The sequence below is a fragment of the Coturnix japonica genome, chromosome 1, assembly GCF_001577835.2.
Source record: "Coturnix japonica isolate 7356 chromosome 1, Coturnix japonica 2.1, whole genome shotgun sequence".
NCBI lineage: Eukaryota > Metazoa > Chordata > Aves > Galliformes > Phasianidae > Coturnix > Coturnix japonica.
In genome coordinates this window covers 120,633,173-120,655,447 of record NC_029516.1, presented here as the reverse complement: position 1 = coordinate 120,655,447, position 22,275 = coordinate 120,633,173, and the positions used below count along the sequence as shown (strand labels likewise).

The window sequence follows — 22,275 nt, the reverse complement described above, 5'->3', positions numbered from 1 at the left end:
TGTGGGCACAAATTCATTCTGTGGAGGTTCGAAAGAGATGTAGACACATATTTAGAGGGATCATTTGGAACGAGTCCTAGTACTGAATATGATCTAATGAGAGAGTGATAAAATAGAGCATTAAATGTTTTACAGTTCTGATGATGTGAATAATCAGTGCATGAACACTTGAAAATATAGTAACTCAGAGAAAAGCTGTTTTGTTTCCCATCAAACTTTTAATGTCATGCTGAAATAATATTAAGATATATATTTCATATGTGGTCTTCCTAACTCCAATAGCCATCCATAAGCCTGAAATTCCATACTCAGTAAAAATCTACACTGTACAATAAACGAATGTGGTAGCATTAGACATACTGCATCTAATTTTCACTTTTCAAGTCCATCTCTACAGTTAACTGAAGCTCAAAACCAGTTCTTCTCTGACTTAAAAAATGAATAAATCTGTATTTAAGAAGCTAAAAAGATTAAAGTTCCCAAGGATGTATGCACTAAAACACGTTTTGTTCGTACAGTCCTGCACTCAGAAGAGATTTCATTCTGACATTTGCATCTCTGGGTATTCTCTGTCAGAACAGAGTATAACCAGGAAAAAGATCACAGAATGGGGAAGAAGAGGGAGACTGGCAATTATAAATTTGCAGTGAGTCTCTATCAGTAGCTTAAATGAATGCTTTGAATACATTGGCAATGTACAAACAAAATATAAATACGTGAGTCTAGCACAGTCTACCATACTTGATAGGTCTAAAACACTGCTACTTATATGAATTTAAATATATGCAGTAGCTACTTTCAAAACAAAATGACTTTCTGATAGCTCTATGAAATAATTTCCCCTTTTGTGAGTTTCTCTTTTGTGTATAAATATATATTGGTTGATCATTATGTATACGCTCTCCTTAACTCTGTATTTCTAGAAAATACTGCATTCACATTAGTTTCAAAAGAGCTTCTCTTGAAGCATCCCTGCTAAGGAAAGTTTAAATTTCATGGTATTAGTTATACTACTGAATCAAAAAGGAGCACATGGTGGATAAAGTGAAGAAGACCACACAATACTTTCCAGCCAAAGAGTACAGAAGGAATTTATGCTTGATCAACCGTATTAGAAAGATAAAGTAAATCTATTCAGTACCAAAAAAGATCTGTAATATGTACAAGTATATATAGGAAGAGCACAGGTAGATTCTGTTTCCTGTGACGTGCAAAATTCAGTTCTTTGCCTGGAATTATTCATTTACAGAATTCTCAAGCCTCACCAAAATTGCCTCATCCCCTTGACCTGCTCCATCCATTTCCCTCATCATTACTCAACCAAGTGGCTGAAAGAAGTGGGGAAAAAAATGCAGACAGATGTCCAGACTGCAAAGTAATGTACCTACTGATAGCAATAAGAGAATCATACACCGATGGTTCAACTTGATGAAGTACCAGCATTTTCTTGGGCAGACTGTTCACCCAGCATTAGCTGAGTCTGAGGACCTGAATGTCCCTGGCATGTGGTACCTCACGTGTTTCCAGAACTTTGAGTTGGATGACTGTGGGTGCACAGTGTGCTGCTCTTTCCATTTGACAGTACCTTGCCGCTTGATGATGTACCTAAGAGATTCCTGAAGATTCTCATAACTCCCCATCTTCTCCATTTCCAGTAGAATCACTTTCGTATCATTTTGAATGAGGGCGTTGTATAAAGCAATATGTTGATCGTAATTAATTTCTTGACAGTTAATCAGCTGCTGTGTGAGAAGGATGATCAGCCGTCTGCTCTTCTGTATCCTCTTCTCAATTGCATTCGCTTTATCTAGCAGTGCACACAAAAAAAACCCAAGACTATGAAAATTCCTTCGTCGACTCTTTTGTATAGGCACTTAATTTATTTTGTAATCAGAAATAACATTTGTATCACTTCAGTCAGGGACAGTTTATTCATTAGAAAAAAAAAAAATAAAAATGAAGAGGCTTAAAAACACAGTGTTTGATCACAGTGATCAAAGTTTCAGGTGTTTTCTTTAGTTGAAATCTTAATATTTGTGCTGCTCTTAAGAACTGTGAGGAATTTCTAATTCAACAGCAGGTCAAGCTCAGTAGATCTGGATTGCACCATATTTGTGCTTGAACAATAATTTCCACATAAGAAAGTGTATTCTTAAAGTTTAGTGCTTTAAAAATTGAGCCTCCAGTACTTACACATCAAAACTAGTATTTGAAGACCTCATTGTGGCCTTCCAGTATTTGAAGGAGATGGCTGTTTACGAGGGTGGATAGTGACACGACAAGGGGGAACAGTATTAAACCGAGACAGAGGAGGTTTAGGTTAGATATTAGGAGGAAGTTTTTCACACAGACGATGGTGACGCACTGGCACAGGATGCCCAGGGAGGCTGTAGATGCCCCATCCCTGGAGGCATTCAAGGCCAGGCTGGATGTGGCTCTGGGCAGCCTGGTTGGTGGTTGGTGACCCTGCACATAGCAGGGGGTTGAAACCAGGTGATTGTCGTGGTCCTTTTCAAATCAGGCTATTCTATGATTCTATGATTCTGTGATTTTGGTGACTTACTTCTACGAAGCTTATTTTCGTGTAGAGGGAATGCTAATATCCCTGAGCTATAGAATGCTAATTTATATGAAAGCCTGTATAGTGAGCTGGCATCTGCTCAACATTGGTACATCAGCATGACTAAAGGTGTTTTTCTTTCCCTCTGCAGTGTTAGAGACAGACGATCAATCACAATTAGAACTATGGTGTTGGGGTGTTGTACTTAGAAGCCTCAAGAGCTTTCACGCTGTGGGAGAAAGATCTGGATATGGAATGGTAAGGAAGATAACCCCTTGAATGACTTCTCTGACATATTTATTGATGATGAGAGTATTGTCTGCTAATAATTCACCTTTCTGTGAGGTTCACTGTTTCTAATTCCTTTAATTTTCTTCTTTTTTCATTAAAATTTCCAAATATTAGAACCCTAATAATAGGTCATTTGGAAGATGAGAAAAACTAAGATCAGCAGCTATTTTCATACATTTAGTTTCCTTAACTGCAAGGGTTTAAAGAAATATACACCAGTTTTAAAGTACAGTCCACTGAGCTCAAGACTGAAAAATTATGGAACTTGGGGAGGTATTTAGTTCTGTATTTGGATTCCTGATAACACACTTATGGCAGTGTTGAAGATGGGACTTCAAATGCTTCAACATTAGAAATCATTATAACATATTTTGTGGATATCAGAAGTGCATATGAATTCAGAAAGTGGCAGAAAGCAGTGTGGAATTAAAAAGAAAGAAAGAAAAACCCAGGCTGCTGCATAACTACACTAGGCAAAGTGTCATATAAACCTGCCCTGCCTTTTCCAGTCATTTGCCAATGGTCACTGCTGATGGTAAGGCACTTGGTTGCATAAAACATTTGTCCAGTGAAGTATGATCACTCTTACGCTATTTTCTCATGTCTCTGTCTATTGCTGATACAGCAGCTCTGGCAGCGTTTAGTCAGATTTTGCGTCAAGGAAAGTGGCTGACAAGAAAATGAGACCAAGAAAAGAGTGGAGCAGAAGGTAATGCTGGTGAAACCTCTTGGTTTTCTGCAAATTTGTGTTTGCACCTCCCTGGGCATCTGTTAAACTGTAAAAAAATCCCTTAATCTATAAGTCTGGAAAACAAAAATATTGTGAATTAAGGAAAACCAGTGAGAGCCCAACAGCTACACAGCACTGTTTGTCACTGGAATAATTTCCTTGTATTGGTCTTCATTACTCAAATAACACAAAATTAAAGCCATCCTCTGGAACCAAGTCATAAACAATTCTTGAAACAGTAATTCCATTTTACATCTTCACTGTATATTTTTATCTGGAAATGTGCATAGTTTTACTGGGAAAAAACATGATTCACCAAATGATAAGTTACATTTTCAGGAAGGATCACAGTAACTCCAAGCGGAATTTGCTGTAAATACTCCTGATTTACTCCGCCGTTAACATATTTTAATTACAAGGTTTGGGATTTGGATATCTGGTAGTAAAAGGCTCAAGATCAGAAGGTAATCAAAAGTGGGGAGTATTTGGTCAAGTAAATCTGTTTGAAATCAAGAGAACTTTTAAGTGTTCTCCATGACAGACTGATTGTCACTCTCCAGAAAAGAACATCAGTGATCTTGGCTCAACTTTGAGCAGATGAATCACACCTGACCCAATGCAGACAAGTTTGGATATGTTTAACTCAAAATGAGATATCTTTGGTTTCATGCTGGTTTTCTGATAAAAAGAGAACATCTGGTCCGTGGAACACCACAGCACAAGTCAGACAAATCAGCTCCAGCGGAAAGTAGATAACACTTAGATTACAGCTGATAAGAGAAACAGCACAGAGATGTCCACATGAAAATTAACACTGATTAATGAACAAGATTTGCTTTCAGAAAACAAGGAACTGGATGTAAAGAACACAGAATGCCTCTTGAATTAGCGCTGGGAATTGTATGAAGTGAAAGTAGGTCACCTTAGTATACAGAAGCTGAACTTGCTGTAACCTTAGAACAATTGGCCTGGGTTGAAAAACAGTGAGTGATAACAGCAAGGTTAATTACTCAATTTGTGGTTTTGTTCTCTTTGGTGTCTTGTAGACCTACTTGTGTGTGCTTTGTCCGGATAGCGACAATGCAGACTTGGCACTATCCGAAGAGCAGGTGTACATTTGAAAGAGTCACCCTCTGGGTCACACTTCCTGCATCACCCAAGAAGGTGATAAACAACTCATGCCGCACCCTATGGCTTTTCTTAGAACTTCAACAATCACAAAGTGCCCTTATGTCACTCTGCCTGACACATCAGACACAGCTGCTGCTGAGATGAGTAACATGATCAGAAATGCAAAGAGACCTCCTTCCCTCATCCCCCACCTGCAGGGTCTAGAAACACAGCTTGCTCCAATGCAATAAATAATGCAGTGGATTATCTAATTTGAAACTTACCTTCTCCAGGATATGTATCTCTTCCATAAATGCATAATTTATAGCCACATTTATTTTCCAGAATATCTGGCATAATTTGGTAAACAAAATATTCTACAAAAGTAGCTTCATTGGTGTGGCTCCGAGGGTAAATAACATAGGCATCATATATCTTCCCATCTGCAAGGCAGAACAAGAGGAAAATATATTAAGTTAACATGAATTAGAGCTGTCTATTGCAAAAGCTAGAGTAAAAGAAGGAGGGGAAGACAGAGGAGAAAAAAATGTCTTTGAAATAGATCTGAGTAGATCTTACTGCTAGTCATAATGAGGTACATCATTGCATACATCTTTGGAAATTAGAGAGTATACACATATTTCCATGCTCAACTATTGTGTCCTACGCACTTGCCACTTTGGAGTGTCTGACTATGGCATTGTAAAACATGTATCTCAAAGCACATAGAGTAAGGATTCAGTGAAGCAGAGATAAGTATCAGCCTTTGTTATTTCAGTGTCAGGCTCTTAAATCAGATTTTCAACATAACTCAGTGTAATTTTGTGTATATTTGTTTGTTTTTAAAAGTGAAAAAAAATATTGAATTCATTGAGTATGTAATACATCACTGCAGAACTAAGTCAAAAGGTGAATGCAAAGCACCACCAGAGCTGTTTGTTCCTCCTTATATAATGATTGCAGAAGTTATGAAAAAGGAAGGGTCAGGCTTAACTGGTGTGTGAGTTAGTAAACAGCTATCAGATTTATCTGTTTCCATATGATTCCTTTTGTTTCCTTTTGTTTGAACTTCTTTGTGCAATGCTTACTCACCATCCTTGACTGAATAGGCCTGAAACAAATCCCGGTACAAAAGGACGATATCAACTCGGAAGGACTGATACAGTATAACAGAGATTGCTACTGACATTAGCAGAACTAGAAATCCAGCAATCATGAGGACATCAGGACCAGCTGCAAAATAAATAAATAAATAAATGAATAAAAAACACAAGAACAAAAACAAAAAAAACACACACAAAATAAACAAAGAAATGAAGTGTTAGCTGCAGCCTTAGCTTCTCTTATCTTCTGCTGTGGCTTTAAGAAGCTCACCCTGATAAAACTTCCTTCCCCAGCTGATGCATCCAGCATAGAGGCCTGTTGAACCCCTGGAGTAGAAGCATACTAGGCAATACATACTGAATATCCACCTGTGTTGAACCTAAGAGCACTAAATACCACAGCTGGCAGTGATGTTTGTATTTTGTAACGTGTCTGACTATGCTGTTAAACCATTTTGCAAGGCAGATGAGCCCAAGCCTGACAGTAGGAAATGTCCACACAGGGGCAAGCGGGGGCTTGAGTGTAGTTGCACAAACAGGGTACACAGAAACATGTGCAAATAATAAAATATTCAAGATAAGGTCAAAGTATGCAAAACAAGCAGGGAAGCAGAATGAATCTGGTCATAAAAATAAGATAAACTACAGCAGAAGTAGAGGAGGCTCCTTTCAGGGACAACGAGCATTAAGCGTCAATGACTGATAAAGAAAACTGGAAAGAAAGGAGTCGCCTATTGCAGATCCAGCTTGCCTCATGGAAGAGCTCTTTAATCTGATTACCTCAGCGTCAGAGGTGAAGACTATCAGGGACAACCATCATCAGCTCTGTGCTATCACATCCTTACAGTTAAGGATACGTTTGTGATCATCACCCTTTAGAGTAACAGCTACATTTCTGTAGCAGCCCAGAGAGCTATATCCCCATATTTGCACATTTGTTCTCTTGTTCAGTGATACACATAGCAGAAGTCAATTTAGATATGCATAACCTCTAGATGTCATCTAGTTCTGCTGCAGTAAGAGATGATGGGAGGTCATTTTGTACTCTCTCCAGCCTAGAAAACAGTAAGCTGTAATAATCCACTGATTATTACAGTCACGGAAATGCAGAAATGTTTGACCTGTGTCCTGGACATAGTGAAAACACCCAGATTAAGTACTGAAAACACTAAGAAATTCCAAAAGTTTGAAATTAATGTATCAAAGAATTAAATAGCAGTTATACATACAGGATGCATTATTCCTTTGGGTGGAAGATTAAAGTTCATTGCTTTACAGAAGAAATCTAACCCAAAGCAAAGGAAAGATACCTAATTTGATTCTTTGTGATTTTAACCTGTAAATTCAGAGCAGTTCCATGTGCAGCTTTTCTCTGACTGATGAATTATAGTTAAGAGAGTTCCTTTTGTAGCCCACCTTATTTATCTACTTATTCCGAATGTCTATCATGATAATTCATCGTCCTATAGTTGTAGTAACAAATGATCTGGAGACTTTTCTGTCATTCCGATCTCTGAATTAGCTCGGATTAAAAAAATACATGGCCCCAGAAGAGTCAGCATGGGTGATGGAGTTTAATCCCAAAGAAATGAAAAGGAACAGGTTGTGCATCATATCTGTATAAAGGGACCAACCCACATATTTATTTTAGTTCAGTGTAGCAAACATAGCAATTGCCTGATGCAGTACCCTGCTTCTGAGCATAAGTAGAACCATGAATCCCTTCAGCATTACAATGGAGTTTTAGGCATGCTTCACAGCATCTCAGCTGATGGAGGATGCTTACATGTACTGGTAGAAGCTCAACCTAGACAAGCCTGATTTTTTCAGATCTGGAATCAGATTTCCAGGTCTTTGCCTCCCTCTGCCTGTGAAACACACAGAAAGCACACATGGCTGCTGCAGCAGCACCAGGCCATTCATTGGCAGCTGAGGAGCTGCATGACAGAGCAGTCCCAAGAGCAAGATGGACTAGAACTATTGGCAGACTGTGTGCAGCCAGCAAGCTCCAGAGAAAGGCATTGATCTCTACAATCAAGAAGCAATTCTAGAGCTTCTCTTGGACTCATACTGATTGAATGAAATGAAATAAAGTATTTGACAGTGAAGAGCCTCCTGTATTGAAATTAACTGGTTCCTGAGTTTTGCAAGAAATCATAGAGTCATCAAGGTTGGAAAAGATCTCTAAGATTATCTTGTCCAACCATCCACCTTTTCACCAATTATGTTCACTAAAGCATGTCCCTAACTACCACATCTACTCGTTTCTTGATCATCTCCAGGGACAATGATGAATAAGACAGTGAACTGAGGAGGAGATAACCTTAAAGCAACCGACTCTGAGAAATAACACTGAAAAACTAGATAAATAAAAGGCTTACAAGGCTTACATTTCCCACTTTACTTGGTAGGAAATGAGGCAACTTCAACAGTGCTTTCAGACTCTACTGTTTCTTTCTTTCCCATTTAAAGAAAGAAAGAAACGTCCAGCCATGAGGCATCTATCTGATTAATACTCTCCTCAGAATACAGGAAAATAGATATTCCAATGAAATCAAAGTAGGCAAGAAACCCAACCTGTTTCCTTTATAGCAAAGTTGGCTATTTTGTAGTTGTGACCGCATCACATGATGCCTACAGAGGAACCTCATCCATGTTCAAATGTATGATTTCATCCATAAACTCAGAAAACCTCTTCCACGACCTTGTGATGATTATCTAAGGGACAGAGATGGTCATTTTTTTTCTTATTGTTGCAGTTGTTGACCCTGGGCTTGCCACAACCTTGCAAATACTGTTCTAACATGTCAAGCATTTAGAAAGCAAACAGGAAAGGAAAGAGGTTCCAACAACAACTTCTGCAATAACGAACCTAAAAGGAGCTGTTTACATTTGGCTTTACACTGATTAGACCAATACTGAAGAAAAAAAATAAATAAAGGAGAAAAAAAAGGATAAAGTTCCTGTGCTTATAAAACTTGTATTGCTTCAGAACAAAACCTCCACTGGGGTCTTCCTGGAAGAGCAGGTTCAGTTCCCAGTATGGCTGACTCAGCCTCTCATTTCTCTGGAATAAATCAGATATATTCAGCATAATGGGAGCAATGGTCAGAAGCAACTTCTGGAAGCCTTGAACAAGGCTGATCAGATCCTGCTGTTCCATTTAATTTCACTGCAGTCTTTAGTGGCAGAGAGTTCACAAGCTGACTGTCACTTAGTACTGTTTATTTAAATTCAAGTGGAATGAGAACACAGAACTGTCAGCCCTCAGGAGACAATATTTGAGACGCTAGGGAAAATAACCCGGAAAAGACAATTTGAAAGCTTCTCCCGACAGACTCAGTGGGAACTGCATCTTTTTGTAAGTTCTTTGGCTTCTACACTTCCAGACAACAGAAATATAGATCTGGGTGTGGAATTCCTGCTCGCATCTGTCTACTGGTGATGTGCTATAACATCAGCAAGAAATAACTTTGAGAAAAAAAGATTAGCTGTACTGGGCTGAACTGGGTTAGAATGACTGGAATCTGAGGCATTCTACAGGGCAGATTGTTCACTTCAGAAGTATTTGTGGTTCCCCAGGCACTTTTCAATTTCTGGCAAATGAGAACTGAAATAAGACAATATTTGTAGGTCAGACCTATGAAATGCAGTCATCAGCTATTTAACTAGCCCTTAGTGAAGATGAGGAACTAGAAGCTGGCAGTAATTTAGATATAAATAAAAAGTGTGGCACTTGGGAGATATTCTGACAGCTCCTGTATCTCTGAGAATGCAGATAAATGTAATGCTGAAGGGAGGTTCCTGTTCCTGTCTGCTCTGCTGCTAGAAGGAGTTAACATTTCCAGTGTTTTTCCACTTGCCATGGACTCACTATCAGAGTCTTTGCCTGTTGCCTGGTGTTCAGCAAGATTTGCTACATCCTCACCAGGAAAAGAGAGAGAAAATGTAATGAAAAAAACGTCACAAATTCCTTATGCTGACCAGAGACTGACACCATGTAAAAAGTTATGCAGATGATCTCTGAGCTCATGAGATGATGCATCTTGTGGCAGAGAGGGAATGTAAAACATGGGATGATCACCATCTCTGGAATTAAATTTGGGAGCATGGAACTGAAAGAGCTGGAGGAAGTAACCAGCCTGTTTTATTGGCTAATTTTTTAAGTTTGCCTTCAGAAGTAATAGGAAAGGTAAAAAATGTTTTTTTGAGAAAGTGTTGGCCCCTAGGAGTCAAAAGATACTAAGTAGCCATGGGCAAAGAGGAAAGGATAGGAAACAGCATTGAAGGAAGGGTTTCATATTGACCAGCAATAGCCAAAGGCTATGCGGGGGCTGGATGAGAAAAAACAGAGAAAGCTTTTCCTCAGCAGGAGAAGCAGCAGCCTCTCAATGTAGCAGCAGTAGCTGAAACACACAGGGATGTCAGCACTGCCTAATGGAAGCAAGGATGCAGTCGCATCAAAATGCATATCCAAATCCCCAGTAAAATTCTGTTAAAACAGAATGTGTGTGATTTCTCTGTGTCCAAAAGACACAGTGTCCATAGTTTGAGTAGGAGCAAATCGCACCAAGCAATGTGTTACTTCTGATAATCATAGAATCACCAAGGCTGGAAAAGACCTAAAAGATCATCCAGTCCAACTGTTTACCTATTACCAATAGCTCCCACTAAACCACGTCCCTCAACACGACATCCAATTGGGTCACTTTGCTCATTTCCAAAGAATCGTAAGAACATAGAAGAAAAAATCACCAAGATCCTCAAGCGCTCCTCTAGCTGCGTTTATCTCCTAATTAAAAACACAAGTGAAAAATAAAATAAAATAAAATAAAACAACAAAGCAACATACTGTTTTTTCACCATGCTGCACTTCTCTTCATACAGCGTACATCCTGAAATGGAACACAGATTTTTCCCTGTGCTTTGTCAGTGATGTTCCTTCCTGGCAATATTAAGGAATGTTTTTGTTTGTCATAGAGACAAAAGCAAAAAGCCCTCACAACCCTTGGCTGTGACAGAAACTCTTCACTCCCCTTTGGCAACTTTTAGTTCTTATGTGGATGACAACTTTTACTGAAGCAATCTAGCAAAATCAGCCATAAAGATACTGCTAACAATGAGCTAGTACTTGAAGTACTTGATTATGACTCAGAATGTTATATTTAATTCCTGGCTTCCTTGGAAAATGTCTGCATGAGCCAAATCATTCATTCAGCACATTTTTGATGCCTGTAAGACTAAAGTAATTCAGAGTAACTCTGATATGGTTGCTTACAGAATCTTTGCATCTTCCCTTAACCTACCATCTCTGTTGCTATTTAGCTAGTTCATAAAATGCCCCCAGAAGTGATTAATTGCAGTAGTAAACAGAACAACATATATGGATCTCCTACTTCCTATCACAGGCTTGTGCTACAAAGAATAACAATGCAACCCATACTAAATTCTTCGGGGAAAAAATATCAGGACACAGAGTGTGAAAAGCACACTGATGGACAGCAGCTAAGAGATATGAGTTACACTGTAGGAAAAACAAAGGAACAATTATAGACATATACTTAAAGAAAAAAAAAATCTGTGTTTGTATTTTATCATTGAAAACAAGAAGAAGCAAAAAAAAGAAGAGTACACATTTTTATTACACGATTACAAGATGTGAGGCACAAGAAATCCCTGAGGCATTTTTATTTTACTCAGAGGCAAGCTATTGTTTTAGCACAAACATTGCTGGTCTGTGAGAGGAGCAAATAAAGACAACTAAAGCAGAGCACTGCCATTTCTGGATTTAGCCTTGCTCACACCAACAGTGATGAGTAGCAGAAGCAGGCATCTTGACAGTAGCAGCAACAGGGAGAAGGGGATAGACATCCACACAACACAGGCAGCAACAAAGAGCTTTCCTGAACATTTACTGAGGACCTATGGATAAAAACAAAATAAGGTTTGTCTGAAGCAGAAATCAGGTTTAATAAATCACTTCATGAACACAACATGTAAAGTACACTCATTCCTTCATATAGACTCCCTCATCTAGGTTTCAGTATGGGCCCAGTAAATGCTTTACATTGTGTGCCCTACAGCTAACAGGAAATGTTACTTAGTTTCCTTCCCTTTCTTTGCAAGAAGATTCCCACAGATAATTCATCACAGAGCTGATGTGCTCTCAGCTTCCTGGGAGGCGCTAAACTCTCACTTACCTGGCAACACACAACCAAAAAACCTCTCACACTCCTCTGGGGAATTCTGGGATGTCCTTCTAAGTGATGCCCCCTCCTCTGCTATAATCTATTTTACTCTTTCCACCATTCTGTCATAGAAAACAAATCCCTCCTTCAAGGGCTTTGTGGTTTATTTTCAAGACCTTTGGTGGCTCAGCACATTTAAAGGGATAACAGAGGAAACCACCGACCACTATTTCTGCCAGAAGATTCAAATGCTGTGGTGAAGCAACAATGCTTTTTGGGGATCTGACCATCCCCATTAGATTAAAGAGCCCCATAACAGATAAAGACCATCTCAGACCCCACCATTTACTGAACTCAAATTTTCTTTCTCTGACAGAAATGACTGGAAGAAAGAATTTAAAAATGAATCTGAGAGAAAGCTTTCGAAGCATTACACGCCGTGTAGCACACAGTGGGCACAGTGATGCTCACAGGGAATAAGCAGGAATATTCTAGAATCAGAGAGTGCTTGTCACAGTGCACCATCCTGCTCTTCATATTTACTCTCTTGTTAAAACTTTGCTCTCCCCCAGCAGGGTGCCACCCCCAAGGCTACATTCACCCCAAGGCCTTTCACAGAGGAATTAAGCCACAAGACTTTTGCCAATGACTTCAATATGCACTGACAAAGGAGAATGTTTTTTCCACCTTTCTGGAAGAAACTTTCTTACTATCAGAAAATAATAAATAAAAAGAAAGAAATAAAAGAAAAATCAGATGAAATAAGCGGGAGAAAACAAAGTCACCAACACCTTTCTAACAACAGTGTGAAGTATGCGAGAGACAAAACGAAACAAAATTTATCCTTACATTTTTTTTTGAGTCGTAATGTCACTGTGGTCCTCGTGTTTCCCATTTCATTCATTGCTACACATGAGAAACTGGACTGCAAATCCGTATGTTCTATGTTACTAATGGTCAAAGTCGCCTCTCCATAGTACTCTTGGTGCTGTCCTTCAAAACTAACATCAAGAGAAAGAGGTGGTACTGGTTGCTGTTATTAATAACTTGCATAGAAAGACAAGGTTATTACATATTACATGCACTTACAAACTAATTTCTCGATGAAATTTTTCTTCATCTGCATTTTCTGCTGGCTCCTCATTCACATCCCATGTGACAAAACCTATAGGCTGTTTTTTAATTCCTAGCCAGGCTCGACATTTCAGAGGAAGAGTAGCACCTAATCAAGATTGATGAAAAATAAGAATAATTTCATTTTCCCCATAACATTTTTTATTTTCTATAAATCTTCATACCACTTTTGGGTTTTGCCTCAGTAATTTTGGTATTTTCTGAGTTCAAGCACAGGAAGTGATTCACAGGAGGGTCTTGAAAAGAAATACTAAAAGGATATTTGAACAAAATGCATTACTAATACATTAACAAAGATTATAAAATAAACTATTTGTATAAAATGCTCTGAAGGGAAAATAGACTTACTTGTGATGTTTAACCCAGGTAATCAGCTATTGAGGAATGTGGAAAAGTAATGCAGTCTTTCATATAGACATATATGGAAATAGTGTAATATAATTTTCAATATACAGTACTTATCATAGATTTTATTTGCAGATTCTTATATTGGGTTTTATTCAAGCTGGAAAAACTAAAGAAAAACTGGGTAAAATTAAAACAGAAATTTTCTTCTTATGCATTTGTTATCAGAAAATACTTATTCAAGAAATAAGAGTTACTGTTGCACTGAAGTAAATGTAATTAAAACACCTTAAAGATTTTCACATTAATCTGCATCAAAACGGGGCTTAGGTAAGGTTAAAAATCTTATGATTTACATCCTGAATTGGTACTGGGGGGTGTGGAGAAATCCCTTCAATTCTGCAAGCAGAAGACAATAAAAATGACACAGTGTTTTCTAAACATTAAATACATTTGCAATACGCGTTCTGAGATTAATTACTGTTCCAGAAGGGTAGGGCATTAAAGACTAGCCATCTTACTAAGGAGAAAGGAGCCTGGCACACTAGTTCTGAGTGATAAAGGAACTGAAGGAAGGGGGAAAAAAAGAACAAGAGTGTGTCTCCACGTGGAAAGTGTTTGGGCCCAGGGTTTGGTGCTACAAGTTATGAGTAGTGAATCTGAACCTCTGAGAACATCCGTAGACCTAAACAAAAGGAAGGTAGATGTACATTCCAGAACACCAAGGTCTGGGCAGCCTTCTATTTGCTGCTTCATTCCCTACCCTTTCATTCCAGCAAGTATCTTCCAACCAGAGTGATCCACTCAGCGCTAGCCAGCACAGGCAGGACAAGCAACTAGTCCCCTGCTCTCCTTCATCAACAGAGATACAGTTGCTGTGTCTGGACCAAAATCACAAGCATGATACTTATAGTTGCAAAAACAGTCCGTTCTTCCCTCTTAAGGGTATCATCAGGCCATTTCAAAGGATTTAGTTACAGCCCACTTTGAAGTAATGGAAGCTGTCACCTTTTCAGCTGACATGTGATAACTGACCAAATGAGTAATTCTAGTTTATCCCTGTCAAAGTAGAATAGGTTATTTAAACTTTTAAATTGCTGCTTAATTTCTAAATAGCCTGTCACATAACTTCATATTGCTATGCCTGGAATGAGTTAAGTCTGGTTAAAAAGTGCAGTGCAAAAATGTAATTAACCTTCTCCCTGAAGCTGCCAGTGTTCATTAGGTCACCCCAAAATGCAGGTTTAAAAACAATATAAAATCTTTACTTACCAAGCTCCACTTCTATTACCTCTTCATCTTTTGGAAATAAAATTTGAACAGGTAGAGATGAGTGCTTTACTTTAGAGATTAAGGAGAGAAAGGAAGGACATATTAGAAAATTGTGAAAACACATTTTATGAAGTACTGGAATTACATCAGTTTGCTATGACAATGAACATCACTTGTCGTTAGAGTTCAGAAGAAACTTTTCCTCCCATATATTTATATTTCATCTCTGGTAATGAATGGGTCCAAGCTACACTGAAACACTTGGTTTGACTTAAGGATCTATTCCCCTTGTTGCATCTTTCCTTGCCATTCAAACTCTCATTTTCCAGTAGAAAACCATTACTTGCTATCAAGGCACTTGTGTGAATCCTGCAACCACACTTTCCCAGAACATATGCAGGAATTTATTTAACTCCCTTTTCCCAGGCTGCTATAAAACCCACTCTTTTTATCTGGCCTGAGTCTACTTTTCATTACGGAATCACAGAATCACAGAATGACCCGGGTTGGAAGGGACCTCAAAGATCATGAAGCTCCAAACACCCATTCATTAGCTGGCTCTTGAAGAAAAAGAAAAAAACAAAAACAGAGAAAGACAGTAACTTCCTAGCTAGCTGACAGTGCTACGATTTTAGCTTCCAGCATGCAGGCACAGAATGTTCTCTATATCAGTGTGGATTTTCAGACTAACAGGGACACACATAAGGCAATATTAACAACATGTAACAGTTAATTCATCCAGCAAATGTATTTTAAAGGCTAATAAAATCTCAAAGAAGTTGCTGTTAGGTATTCTGAGTGCTAAAAGCTGTAGCAGACTTGACACCCAATTAAGATTTCACATGCTATGTTGCAATCTTTCTGAAACGATTGAAAAATAATTAAATTAGCTTTGGAATGAAGTAATCTGCCTGGATACAACAAAGATTTCTGTAATTTTGGAGAGCTGTTTGCCAAGTAAATAAGAGCTATTTCCATTATAACCCAGAGAGAAAAGAATTCTAGACTAGTTAGAAAAGTTATTACGAAAGTATATTCAAAGAAAAAGGCAGTGTGAAGAAGAGATTGCTATTATTCTGTCTAATAAATATCAGACAGAAACAGGGAAGTAAAAGTATGATACCTCCTAAGCTACTGTACTTGCTCTCCCCTCAAACATCAATTCTGATCAGCACAGAATAACAAGACCATGCTTTTCTACTGAGGATCAGGGCAAAAACTGTAACCGAGGCTCCACAGAGCTGGGCACATTTTCCCACAGCAAAATGTTCTGATGTCAGACCACGGATGAACAACTTCTATTTTTCAAAGAAAGCAAACAAACAAATGAACAAACTGTTTGTCTATTGACCTGATTGCACAACTGAAGAACATTTTGAAGTCTGGTAAGTTGATACAATCCAGAACTGACGATTTCTGGCGTGTTCTTGTCCTGACTGACACCAAAAGAAAAGGCCTTTCTGAGGACACTGAATCCCAGAAGCAGCCCAAAATCTAGATATCTCAGCTATGCTGGCCACTTTCAGATTAACAAAAGTTACAGTGATCAGTGAGCTCCAATCATCTTTTGCCAGTGTTCATCACTCATTTGTCTCAGTCAACAGAAATCCAAAAGTTTTTTTTAACCAAGATGGACCAGCAGGTGTTGAGTTGTATGCAATCTGCACATCATCAATCCAGTGATTACCAGAAAATCCTACAGGCCCTTCCCTCACCAAAGCAATAGAAAATGAATTTTTGAAGCACGCTTTGAAAGAGCCCCTTCACCTCAAAAATACACGTTATCAGTCAGCCCTACCAACTACAACATGCAACCAGGGACACTGGAGACTATTACTGAGTGTCATTGGTTCTGAACATAGTGCCATCTTACTCTATCTGGATCCCCACCCATAAAATTCACCTAAAAAAATGTTGATCTAAAGTTTCATTGAAATACAACAGGCAAACAGAAAATATTTTTCTTTTTTAATGTACAAAAGAAGTTTCATTTTCTTTAAGGAGACACAAACCTTTGTTATTTTACCAAGTCTTACCTCCACTTACAAAGATCCTTGTTGCTGATACATTGAACACCTTTCCTCTGTGAGTATAAGTAAATTGACAAGTATAATAACCATCGTCCTCCTTATTCAGGTTTGTAATATAAATATAAGGATCCTGCATGCTGTATCTCTCTCCCTGTAGAGGTCTGCAGTCCTGTAAAATAAAGCTCTCTTTGTCTGGTTGCAAATAGCTCCCACAGTAATCTGATCTACAGCTGGCACCGCCATTGTTTTGTTTACCTTATACCACTGGGTTATAGTAGCATTCTCATAATTCCTAAATGTAGGACAAGAAATTTTTCCATTTCTGCTTTCATTTGCATAAAGTATCCGGCTTGGGAAACACTTTTCTTGCTTGTATGGATGCACCTGTACATTCATTTTGCGCTCTTTTTTGCTCCCATCTGGACTTTAAAAATTGAATAGAGATGGCTCAGTGACAGCATTATTATACAGACTAAAATAAATACTTGCAGCAAATGTGAGTCTTGTTTAAAAAACATCTGGATGGTTGCTATATTCCAGTTACATATTGTTTTTAAAAAAAACAGCAGTTGCAGAATGGAAATTAATATATTGGTGTACACCAAATGACATAAATTCCATAGAAAACAATTAAAATGCTTTTTTAAAACATGCATGTTTTCTTTTCCCCAGCTCATAACTGCTTCACTTTCCAGTATTGCACTTACTAAGTTGTAACACAAGTGTAGTTCCCGGAATCCGCTAAAGAAGTTGGCAAAAACCAAAGAAATATTCCTTTTGAAAACACTTGTGATCCCTCTTCTTCTCCAGGAATTATTTTCCTTGTGCCTGTGTGATACCAGGTAACTTTTGCAGATAAATCATTTTCGGGACATCTGACAACCAAAGCCTCACCTTCGATTGAATCATCTGCAAATGACCAAAAGATAAAAATCTCAGGTGAGTTAAGCCTTAGACTCACTGAAGACAGAAAAGAACTTGGCATTTCTACATCAGCAGGTGATGTGCCTCTGTGTACTATCCTCAAGCTTTCAGAGATAATGTAAAGCAAACTGATTCCTGGTATATTCGGTTTTTTGTTTTGTTTTGTTTTGTTTTGTTTTGTTTTGTTTTGTTTTCCAAGGAGATTTTGCTCTGTTTTCAATGTAGAAAAAGGGAATACCAAGATTTTTTATTTGTTTATTTTTAATGGAAGAAAAGAGCTACTGGCAGGAGGAAGGGTGTAGATAAGATTGTCATAAAGGAAATCCAGATGTTCTTGCCTCTAGTGTTCACTCAAATCAAAACAAAAAAGCTGAAAGGAAGGATCTGGTGGAAAGCTGAAAAGACATCAGAAAGGAAAGGAATGAGAGCAATCAGTGACTTAGAAAATCAAATCGCACACACAAAAGGAAAAGAAGGGATGGAGCTGAGGGAAAGGAATTTAAACTTTATTTTTTTAAAAATATAAGTGAATGTAATACTGAAATGATCTGGAGAAACTTGAAACAGGCATTTTTGACAGATATTTAAGTGCTGTGGTGCCTGAGCAGTAAACTGGCTGCTGAAAATTCTATTCAGTCTGAAACACAAATTCCATGTTGTAGAAGAATAAAAAGAGAAATCTGAAGAGGATGAAAATTGGACAGGTCAGCACAGGAGTTACAAAAGATAAGGGAATCAGTAAATGAGACCAGGTAACCAAACAGCCAATTGAAGCAGAGAATCTTCATCGAAAAATGACATTTTGGGGGCATATTGCCACCACCTGTCTTCAGACATGTGGAATGCAGATTAGGTGGTGAGTACCGTTGCATGGTTAATGCTTGTCTCAAGATTCTTTCTGAAGAGATCCTTCTTCACTGACATGACAAATAGCCTTAAAGACCCATCTAAATTACCCACATCAGGTACAAGTATGCATGAACTCATCGTTCTAACAGAATTCCCACCCATGAGTCCCGCACTGCCCCTCCAAAGGAGCAATGCAATGGAAATACATTACTTTTGGTGAATTATCTTGGTGAATTCTTCAGTAGAATTTATCCTCTCAGTAATTCAATTTTGTTTGTAAAAATTAGCATTCATTCTGTAAAACTGAGAATGCAAGGAAATATTTAAATATATAAAATTGTTCTATATTTCTCAGACAACACAGCTCATCTGGAAACTAGTATGACATGAGTGCTGTATAATGCAGTGCCACCAGTAGGAAATGACTGCAGGGTCAGCAGAGCTGCTGCAACAAAGTGCACATATGAACTGCTCAGTGTAATTTAAGTATGCTCACTCTTGGGGATTTTGCCCCAACTGGAGCCAGGAACAGAAGCTACTCCCGAATCCTTCCAAAGAGGCTTTTATTTCTGCCTGCAGAGATGTGAAGAGCAGTAGAGCTTGGATTTAATGTCTGAGAAATGGACAGTGCTCAATGCACTTAACACAAGGAGAAACAGAAACACAGAGCAAACTTCTAAGCTGTGATTTACAGCTTGAGATAAACAAGCCAGTTTTAGTTAAAAATAAAAAAATAAAAAAATAATTTAAAAAGTCAGGAATAGTTTGCTGAATAAAATTAATCAGAAAGAATATTTTAAGTCAAGTCTTACTTACATGATTGTGATATCACAGAAACCGAGAAGATGGATAGGATGATCAAATGTGCATACACCATCATATTTCTAAGGAAAAAACACAAACAAAACAAAAGACTATCAGAATGTACTACTGATGAACATCCATGAACAGATAACAGCATCATGCAGAGATAAGCTGAGTCATGTGGGCTGCTCTGTACATAAGTGTGTGTGGGTGCGTGGCAGCCCTTCTGCAGCTTTGAGATAATGTTCAATGTAGTAACTGATGCACCATTAAAACTAGTCCTGTGACTTCATTTGATTTAAGGGTGGAGATATTGCTCTGCTATGGTAGGCTGCAGATAGAAGCCTCTTCTTTCTTGGTTGTTTCTGTTTGTTTTGCTTTTAAGGAAGGTAAATGTATTATGACATTCTCTTCACTATCAAGAGTGCAAAATAATACCTTAATCTAGAAAAGGACATATCCTGGATTTGAAAATACATACCTTGACTGAGAATTAAGCTTTCATCCAATCTAGTGTGTGGGTGCATACCACCTTCTTTCTTTTGGAAAGTGGAGGTACCTCCAGTGACAGATCCTCACAGGTAAGTGCTTAGTGGCAAGAATGAAAGCAGATGAGCACCATCAACAGTGCAAACCCAAAGGGGAAAGTGAAGAAATGGACTGGAAAGGTACGTAAAGGAATATACACTGCCCTCACACGACAGCAGTAGGATAGATTCTAGGCCCCACTGATGTTTTCATTTGTATCTAACTGACACACACCTGCTGTACCTAGTACCTGGGACTGTGGCTCAGGCATGCTCCAGAAAACCACTGTATTAAAGATACCCATTGATTTGCAGACATTAGTTTGGATATACTCTGTGAACATCTCAAGAAACAGCAGATATGCTATCCAAATAGATTAAGGAGTCCTAAACACTTTATTTACCATCAATAAAGCCTTCTCAAGAATGCTGTCATAACCTGCAGATTACACAGCAGTGCCTGTTGCTATCAGAGGAGGAAGGAGTGATCTCACAGATCACAGCAGATAAGTTGTCAAAAGAAAGCAAGCTAGAAGTGAACTGTTATTTGTACTGCAGATAGCAAGCACAGGAGGAGTTGTGAAAAATAGGCAAAAAATGTGCAGGCAGGATAAGTATTGCCGTCACACTTACTGTAAGGAATTTTTATTTCAGTGCCAAAGATTTCCAGACTAAACAAACATCGACAGGTCTCCGTCTGTGCCAAGTCTGAAATTCAGAACAAACTCAAATTTGATCTTTGGGAAACATAATTTGCTTTGTGCTGGCTTGGAAAGCTTCTTCTTTTAGAAGGTTTAATAAACATCCTGGGTTTTCTTCTTAACTCTAATAAAACTTGGTGTTGGAAGAGAAAAGCAGGAGTATTTCGGTGTCAGTATTTGAAGGGCTCATGGAAAATGTGAAGTTCTGACCTGAAAAATCAGGCATCCCAGCAAGGCTGTTGACATGGGAAGTGAGTGACCATCCAGGACCTCCAATAAACAATCTGTGTGAGTATCTGCTTATTTCCATGACAGCTGGAGTAAAGCACTGCATCCAAACATGTGCAGGCTACCGACTTCTTTAATCTTAAGGATATCTTAGGCCAGCTTCATTGATATTTGGAATTACTTTTCAACATAACAAACATCAGCAGCTTTGTCCTGGAAGGAACTGAGTTGGCACAGGAGAGGGTTCAGCATGGGCTGGGCTTTTGTATGACCCAGGATACAGAGAAAATTACCACACAGAAAAGCTCACAACAGAAGCACAGTAAGACATTTAGAGCAAGCAGAAGTTTTGTTTTGAGAACTTATTTCTCTCACTACCAAGGAGCAGACAAGACTGGCAAGTGGGAATGGGAAGGTTGATTTTCATGTATCCTGATTACGATAAGCCAGAATCAGGATAGTTCTGTTGATCCCATGTATAACCAAATAGCCCCTAAAGACCCAGTTTTAAAGGAGGCTGAAGAACCGTCTTGAATTAGAGGTAGCAGTCAGTCAGGTTTAGTTCCTTGCTTCTCCAGAGGGAACTGTTCTAGAAGCATTTCATGACGTTTTTTCCAAAAGTGGATTTGCCAACAGTTTGTAATGCTGTGCATGTAAGTCAATGGGAATTACAGAAGTATCATATCTTGCATATCAAGAAAAAAATGAAAATGCTTCTGTAATTTCTAATTTAGAAAGTTTGACATGCTTTGCAATATAAAAATACCAGCAAATAATGACTGTGTGAGATGATACATTCACAGATTTCCCTCCTTCATTCTTTGAGAGATATTTCAGCTCTTATCAAACCAAAGAACACATTCTGACTGAAAATGAGCCAGTAAAATAGTAACAGTAAATCTGATGTGATCCAGAACAGTCACAACAGTTGACACCTATAATAATTAAACTATGAGCATCAAATTTAGGAAATTTGTTATTAAAACACAGTAATGGTTGAATTCATATATAAATATTTTTTACAAAATATTTTGAAGGAAGAAAGAACATAAATATACAAAATTGCATAGCAACTACTTTCTGTTTTTGAATAACTAACAAAATGATCTGCCAGAAAACTGAAGATTAACCCATTTCTAGCCGGACTTCATTATGGATAAGTCTTTATGTTGGTCCCAGAACTATATGTCTATCACATCAGCTCCCATACTTGAATCTAATAATATTTCTTGAGATAAAAAGGCACAGAGGTGAACTGAAATAAAGTTTCTTACAAAATTCTAGACACAGTTTCCAGCAGCATCAGCTATCATTGGTTGAATAATAAAATATTTGACCTACCCTCTGGAAATTCACACAGTACAGATGTGCTTTGCTCTGGGCTGAGTCCTTTCCTTGTACCAGACTACTGGGAATGCTCTTTAACTGGCTTCTGCAATGCATAATCTGGAGGGGCAGAATTTATAGCAGCATTTGAGA

At 38.3% G+C, this 22,275-nt stretch overlaps 1 protein-coding gene across 8 annotated transcripts; it reads right to left on the bottom strand.

Moving 5' to 3' along the window:
- Positions 1 to 198: 198 nt before the first annotated feature.
- Positions 199 to 22,268, bottom strand: IL1RL1 (interleukin 1 receptor like 1). 8 transcript variants are annotated; one of them, XM_015850127.2, is made up of 13 exons: positions 22,138 to 22,242; positions 20,501 to 20,575; positions 19,822 to 19,928; positions 19,353 to 19,420; positions 17,658 to 17,672; positions 17,019 to 17,182; positions 16,770 to 16,932; positions 14,734 to 14,802; positions 13,072 to 13,204; positions 12,832 to 12,983; positions 5,784 to 5,924; positions 4,976 to 5,134; positions 199 to 1,807 (listed from the first exon to the last, which is right to left on the bottom strand). In XM_015850127.2, the coding sequence occupies exons 4-13, from the start codon at positions 19,414 to 19,416 to the stop codon at positions 1,461 to 1,463; spliced, it is 1,407 nt and encodes a 468-aa protein (XP_015705613.1). In that variant the 5' UTR covers positions 19,417 to 19,420; positions 19,822 to 19,928; positions 20,501 to 20,575; positions 22,138 to 22,242; the 3' UTR covers positions 199 to 1,460. The 8 variants fall into 8 exon arrangements, with proteins under 8 accessions (XP_015705613.1, XP_015705584.1, XP_015705597.1 ...); XM_015850098.2 differs by having other exon boundaries at positions 17,019 to 17,187; positions 17,471 to 17,672; positions 22,138 to 22,240; XM_015850111.2 differs by lacking the exon at positions 19,822 to 19,928 and having other exon boundaries at positions 17,019 to 17,187; positions 17,471 to 17,672; positions 22,138 to 22,240.
- Positions 22,269 to 22,275: the final 7 nt, after the last annotated feature.